Source organism: Camelina sativa, chromosome 4 (genome assembly GCF_030686135.1).
Source record: "Camelina sativa cultivar CO46 ecotype springtype chromosome 4, ASM3068613v1".
In the NCBI taxonomy this organism is placed as follows: domain Eukaryota; kingdom Viridiplantae; phylum Streptophyta; class Magnoliopsida; order Brassicales; family Brassicaceae; genus Camelina; species Camelina sativa.
Genome location: NC_141883.1, coordinates 21,521,892 through 21,529,309, shown reverse-complemented (window position 1 = coordinate 21,529,309; position 7,418 = coordinate 21,521,892). Strand labels below are relative to the sequence as shown.

The 7,418-nt window shown below is 32.5% G+C and overlaps 1 protein-coding gene across 2 annotated transcripts; it reads right to left on the bottom strand.

The window, feature by feature from the left end:
* Window positions 1-351: 351 nt before the first annotated feature.
* Window positions 352-3,157, bottom strand: LOC104780895 (zinc finger protein GAI-ASSOCIATED FACTOR 1). 2 transcript variants are annotated; one of them, XM_010505435.2, is made up of 5 exons: window positions 2,286-3,084; window positions 1,798-2,194; window positions 1,505-1,701; window positions 1,011-1,124; window positions 352-926 (listed from the first exon to the last, which is right to left on the bottom strand). In XM_010505435.2, the coding sequence occupies exons 1-5, from the start codon at window positions 2,413-2,415 to the stop codon at window positions 493-495; spliced, it is 1,272 nt and encodes a 423-aa protein (XP_010503737.2). In that variant the 5' UTR covers window positions 2,416-3,084; the 3' UTR covers window positions 352-492. The 2 variants fall into 2 exon arrangements, with proteins under 2 accessions (XP_010503737.2, XP_010503736.2); XM_010505434.2 differs by having other exon boundaries at window positions 352-1,124; window positions 2,286-3,157.
* Window positions 3,158-7,418: the final 4,261 nt, after the last annotated feature.

Below are 7,418 nucleotides of genomic sequence, written 5' to 3'. Positions count from 1 at the left end.
TATTGTGTTGGAATTTTTTAGGCCTACATTGAGATAAATGGGCTTATAAAAATTATGGCTATTGTCATTATTAAATCCGTTTGTATTAAGAGATTTAAATGGGCTATTAGTGTTGTCTTATCGTGATAATAACATGTCACTATATCATATTATCATAATGGACCTACGTAGTACGTACGATACGATTGGCACAGCAAAAAATCTTTTATCGAATCTATCTTTTTTCTTTTTACTTTTTGGTATATCGAATATTTATTGCATTTTTCATGTCATTTATTCGATTAGAGTCAATAATCATCATCACTCGTCAACATTTGCGTTTAAGAACAAGAAATCAGATGGAGTAGAGTGTGATTAATTGATTGCAATATATATTAAATATTGAAACCCTTTCTTTCAAAGGGAAGTTTTCAACTCACACTACAACTATTGAACAAGAACATCTAACCCCCCCCCCACACACAATTTCTCAAACATATTGATTTACTCTACTTATGATTTTCTTCTACTAATGTCTTTCCCTGAAGAAAACTCTCCTGATCCAAATGTCGTCGCCATGTCGATGCCGCTGCTTCCTCCAACTAGAGCGGATAGTCCATTGCTTGGTTCATTTCCATTACCAACCGCTCTACCTAATCCGAGAAAGTCTAATGTCGTTTGTTTCTGACCAAACACGGATGAATTCCCCATCATGAGCTCTTTCAAACCCGAGCTGCTTTCGCCACCGCAAGGCAGTCCTAATCCTAGTCCATGAGGAACTATTGCGTCCATTGAAGATGAACTTGATGAAACTATCCCTAATCCGTGAAGCAATGAACCACCCGAAGAAGCTGCTCCCATTTGAGCTGCTTTTTGAAGTAAAGCGGTTGCTGACATCGCAGGCTGAGCTTGGAACCGATTTAACCCGAGAAACGATGATCCATGACCTGTTGAGAGACCCAAAGATATAGGTTCGATGGACGAAGATGGCGCAAATAGACTCTTTGAAGAAGAAGATGTTGTATATATACTTGGAGAAGCCGTGGAAGATTCAAATAAGCCAGCGAAAACACAGTTGCGTGTAACATTTAAACCGGTCGGTTTTGGAGCTTCTTGAACGATATCAGGAGGGGTTTTCGGAGAATCTGTATATCATAAGAGTCATAATAAGTCATTAACATAAAGTTTGATACTTTTCAATTCCAAAAAAAAATGTAAAAAAAATGACAAAACAATCATATCTTTGAATTCTTTATCATAAAGAACCAATATAATCAGCTATTGAACAACTACTAAACTTACCAAACGAATTATGTTCTTAATCAGGTAACAGATAAAATAATACATCACTACGGACAAGAGAACAACACCTAACTAAACTCCAAGATCACACCGACCGTATTAACACAGATACTACTTTAGTAACTTTACCATCTTCATTTTAAGCTAAAAACAAAGAAATGTAGCGACAAAAAAATAACCAAATTTTTTTCCTAATCTAGATCTCTTACAAGAGAGTGTTTACCTGATTGCTTCAAAGTCGAGGAAGATTTGATTTTAGCAGACTCAGTATCCACCGGAGCAGGAATCGGGTCGGGTACCGGTTTTGTCCGGGTCGAAATTTCTGGTCTCTGTTTCTTACTCTGACTATGATTATTACTTCTTGCACTCTCTTCAGCCAAAGCATCACAAAACGCTCTATGCGTTATAAAACTATCCCTCCTAACAACACAAAAACCACTTGAAAACATTAGATTGAGTTATGGTTTTTTTTTTTCTTTTTTTTTAATAATACACGTTTGATGAAAAATTTGTTACCTAGAAAAGAGAGTACCACAATCACATTTATACTCTTTAGTACCACAAATCTTGGAGTGAGCTTTCCAATCAGACTGAACAGCATATATCTTGGAACATTTATCACATTTCCACTTCTTCTCACCGTGTTTCCGACAAAAGTGTTTCTTGATTCCAGTTAGATCTCCCAAAGCACGTGAGGGTTCGTGATGGACACAACTAACTTCAGGACAAACGTAGACTTTTTTCCTCACTTCTTTACTCGACTTCTGTCTAAGCTTCCACGGTAAATTGTGACCACGACGGTGAAGCTGTAGGTTCTGGTCTCTTTGAAACCCTTTGTTACAGATTTCACAAACGAATCTGTTCGTAGCTAGTAGAGTTTTTGGTGATAAAGCTATCACTTCTGACTCTGGATCTGAAAATATATTTTAAAAAAACAAAAATTGTAAGTTGTTGTAATAATAAAAATTTTGGATTAAATTAGCGTATAATAATAATAAAAATACCAGGCATGCCGGGGAGGTTACGTTTCTTCTTTCCGGTGGAGTTAACAAGTGGGTTTTGGTTTCCGGTAGATGAGATTGAAACACTTGCTTCACCGGAGACTGTAGAGGAGTTATCTAAATCTACCGGCATCTTTTTTTTTTTTTTGTTACATCAAAACAAAGAGAAAAAATCTCACTTTTGTTGTTTCTTAACTGATTGATTCTTGAATAAATAAATAAAAGTTTTAGAATGAAAAAAAAATGAAATAAATGAAGAAAAATTTCGTCAACCAAGATTCAACCTTTACGGGGCTTTTAATTTTTTTTTTACTCTTTTTCTTTCTAAAATTCTCCTCCGTTGTTCTTCAGCTACCAGTCAATCTGCTTTTCGTAAAAATAAAAATCTCTTCTTCTTTTTTTGCTACCTACTTTTTCTGATAACGAACGGATTAAAAATTTAAAGAAACAACAAACAAAAAAAAACTTTACATTTAAAAAAAGAAAAAAAAAAAAAAACTTTCTTTTTACATCAACACTTGTGGATACTTATCTAATGGCTGAGGAGAGTTCACCGGAGAGAGTTACTACGCCGTCGATCTGTTTTTTTACGAAAGAGACAGTGTTAGCCGTGAGACTCTTTCGTGTGGAAAGAAAGAAAGAAAAGGTTTGGTTCTTCCGAGACAAAGGAGCCTTTTCTTCTTCTTTCTTTCTTCTTTTTCTTTTTTTTTTTTTTTTTTTTTTTTTTTTTTATCTCTTCTTATTTCATGTTTGATATTTTTATTAAAAACAAAAATCGGAACTTAGAAAAAAAAAATCAAAATAAAAAATTGAGCCATCTAAAAGAAATATTTTGTCGATCATTGTGGGGTTGGAGTGTTTTCAAGTATCTATCTGATTTTGGACTCCCATGCATTTTTTTATAATATAAAGAGAAAAATATCAATCTCTTTGTCTTTCTCTTTCTCTTATAATTATAATAATCTTACTCATTTAAAAATGGATAAGAAAACTTATAAAGTTAGTAGATAAAGTAGTTTTATGTCAATGATTATTTATTATATCCCTAAGATGTGCTCTAGTGAAATACAAGATCTGTTTATTCAATAATCATGTCACATATAATCATTTAACCAAGTTACTAATATTACCGTTACTACTATGCAAATTCAAATTTAGGAGTTGTGTATGAAAAATGAAAAGAATAAAATTATAAAAACTAAAATGATGAAATAAGTTGTGTAAGTAAAAAAAACAGAGAAGAAGGTAAAAGATACTAATTATCGTTTTTTGTCCTTAAGCGAAGACAGTGGAGGATTTACCGTCACGTTGTCGGACCAAACATCTCTGTTTAACAAAAAAAATGTAATTTTCCATAATTGTCGATAAAACAAGAAAAGAGGAGTTAAACAATTTCGGAATGCCGACAAAAAAAAAAAAACAATTTCGGAAAATTTTGAAATTACGGTTCATTTTGTCGTCTATCATTGTTATCAAAATGAAATAAAAAACAACTCAGTGTTCTGACTTCTGATTATTATGCTATTACACATTTAATGCAATTCATCGCGTGATTTATTGACTTTGACCTTTTTTTATAACATGGTTTTGAGTTTTCTGATATAGGGCGTCCGTCGTAACACAGTGTGAGCCTGTGAGGTGCTAAAGATGTAGCCATGAGTATGTATGTATCTTGTTACTAGGCTCGTTGGATAAAAACTCCAACCAGACAACACCCTTTCTCCCTTTTTACAATTAGTATCATCATCTTAATTGTCATCATACTATATGTTTACAAGATTAGATTGATTATATACAAAAGCAAATATGTTTCACCTTACATCCGAAGAGAAATAGTATACTTATACCTATATAGTTTATATATAAACAACATTATTTTAAGGGATGACAGGGTCCCTCGAGAATCCAGAACACTATTTAGCCAGCTTAGAAATTCCATTTCCTACAAAGATAAAGTTTCACCACTATGACGACTATGTCTAGCAAAATAATAATTGTTCGCGCGCGTACATATTACAATAGATGCAATCATACAATACACATTAAAAACGATAATCCAAATACTGTAATTAAAATTAGGTTAAATAAACCAAAGATTTGCTAAGTTTGCATGCATGGATATCATTGGGCCAAAATCTTGATATTTCGAGCTAGGCCCATTCGAATTTAACCTTTATATAACAAATCTGTCTCATGCAACAAATTTAGACGTTCTTAATGGTAGATAATGAATGAAATAGATAATAATTTTTTTTTTAAAGTCCATAATAACATATATTAAACACAACGACGATTAAAAAAAATGGTTTAGAGATAGTGGATCTGATTGGTGACCATGTTTAAACAAGTCGGTTAAAAAATTATCATCGGTTGTAAAAAAGGCAGTTAAAAAGAAAGCAATTAAAGATAGGGGATAGAAAAGATGGTGTAGTAAAAGAGAGCGTTTGAGTATTTAGATTGATAGATAGCATTATAGTGGTTGAATAGTATAAATTATATTAAATTATCAAAAATTGAAAATAAATTTAATTAAATAACAAAAATATGGAAGATAAAATATTTATATATTTATGCACATGTAAAATTAAAATTTATAGACAGATTAAATATCTAATGTTATAATAATTAAAAAAACAAATAGTAAAATAACACAAAAGAGGTTAATGTACAACCACCCAAAACAAACGTACCATGTAAAAGAGAGTTTGCAATCACTCTTCCAACCACCTAAAATATATTTTGAACGCTCATTATAACCACCAAATCTAACCACTCTTATGAACCGCTCTCTCCAAACGCTTTGTTGATTAGTGAACATAAGAGCGGTTCGTTTGCAAACGACCTTAATTAGTGTAACCAATCAGAGCCGTATTGGAAATCCTCAAAGCAGAGAAGAAACATGACGCTGAGACAGCCGAACAATCTGAAGTGGAAGGATTGGACTTCGGAGGTTCAACTCGGTCACTCCTCACTCCCTTGCACATGCCTGTCGAATATTGCTCCAATTTGTGTATGGATCTTGTGATTTTAGCATCTTAACATTAGCGTAGGTATGGATCTTGTTTTTAACTATCCTCAAAGAAGGTTAAGTAGCTAGTGTTGCATGGATCTTGTGTTTTAGCCTCATCAAATGTTAAGTACGCAGTGTATTGATAACATGCACTAGCTTATCTTTGCATTGTAAGTAGTGTATTTTCTTTGCATTTCATCATACCTTCACACTTGGAAGACTGGGAAAAGCTGAACGTACGCCCTAAATATGTTGCAGAATGCCATTACGAACATCTTATATAATTTAGTTAGTGATTTGGACGATTTGAGAATGAGACACATGGAATTCTTATTGCCATGGAAAGAAACGCCCACAATCTATTATTTTTGACATATTAATCAACCATCTTCTCCTTATTATTTCAATGTGGTCTACTATATACGCGCGTTTTCGTCATAGACTTAGGATAACCATGATCAAACTCTTTGAACTTTCTATACAAATCTTCGGTCGAAATAAACATATGCATTTGTCTGATAATAACACCAAAGCAATAGAGTAAACGTGACTACTAAATAATGTTAAGCAAAAAAGTTACTAATATTAATTTTTTTTGTGGATCATTCAGCCTAATGAGAGACACCTTTTTTAATTAGATCGTCAAAACTGATTTGTCCGGTTTTATAACGTAATCAAAACTGATTTGTCCGGTTTTGTAAGGTAATCAAAAAATATAAGCTCTGCAACAAAATACGATTTAATATAAGCTCTACATGTTAGTTTGAAATGATTTGAAAAAATACATGTTAAAATACGATTCGCATTAACGACAAAAGAATCCATGATATTGAAGACATATCGCTTCATCATGAACTGGACACGAGCCGATCGGTACGATCGAGAATCATATAGTTTGTCTATTTCCAACCCGAGGAATACGACGACTACAGTTTAAAGAAAAAAATAACAAACGCAAAATCAATGATGCATGATAACTTTGTTGACATTGTATAAATAATACATATGGTGGAGAGATGTGTTAGTAGTAAATTTGTTATCTATTATCTAGAAGCGACAAATCACGATAGACGGGTGACATAAAGACGGGTCAAGGAGGTTGAATTTACAATGTTTTTGGGATTTTTTTGGTTGGTTAATTTACTTTCTTTCCCAAACCGATTTGAAAACCGGAATTATGACATTTTTTAAATCTTCTTCTTTTGGTTTACAGGATTTTAATTATTCCACACTCTTGGAACATTTTAAATTACAGTATTTTGTAACGTTATGTAGTTTATTGGTGCCAAAAAAAAAACGGCTATATTGTTTCTTGAACAAAAAAATATTAATAATTTATACATATATGCCAAAAGAGAGCTAAAATCCAATCTACAAGCTAAACTATTATACCTACTCTTGTCATTTATCAATGCCAAGTTTCCAACTCAACTCATGTAGAAGATTTCAAATGTTGTTGACTCTTTCTTGGTACTTTCTTGTTTCTTTTTGATTATATGTTTTTTTCCCTTTATATTCCAATAGACAAATGTAGATGTATCCATAAGTTACAACGATTCTCTATATTATACTACAAAGATAACTATATGAACCAAATTTCCTTAGAAGAGAGTTTTAAATCACATCTTCACTCGGAAAGGTTACACATAAAATACAAAAAAAAGTATCTAATCTTGTAACAAAAACATATGTGGAACTAATCTAACTATGTATGTATTTTAACTTGTAAACTAATATTAACTAAACTAAAACAAACACAAAAATTCGGATGAATTATATAACATGTTTTTAAATATCTAATATAACTACAAAGATCGCACTAGTAGATTTGAAAATTCATCTTTGATTGCAAAAAAAAAAAAAACGATAATGGCGATTTTGGTAAATATGTCAAACAAAAGGGTCCACTATTAGTTGCACAAAACAGAGACGTGTCGAACTTGTCCAGATCCCTTTTTTTTTTTTTTTTCTCTTCTACAGAAACCAAAAAACCAAAACTATTCCAATCTACACCTTCCGTTTCGCCACGTCATCGATCCTCAACATATAGATCCAACGGTTGTTTAAATAACGAACACTCGCACAAACAGATCTTCAAAACCCCACCCACCCAACCGGACCGACCC

Excerpts from the sequence above, each read along its gene's own strand:
- LOC104780895 (XM_010505434.2), bottom strand. The coding sequence starts at position 2,415 with ATGCCGGTAGATTTAGATAACTCCTCTACAGTCTCCGGTGAAGCAAGT. Across the intron at positions 1,702-1,797 it reads TGTGGTACTCTCTTTTCTAG|GAGGGATAGTTTTATAACGC; the intron begins GTAACAAATTTT and ends TTGTGTTGTTAG. Across the intron at positions 1,125-1,504 it reads CTCGACTTTGAAGCAATCAG|ATTCTCCGAAAACCCCTCCT; the intron begins GTAAACACTCTC and ends TATGATATACAG.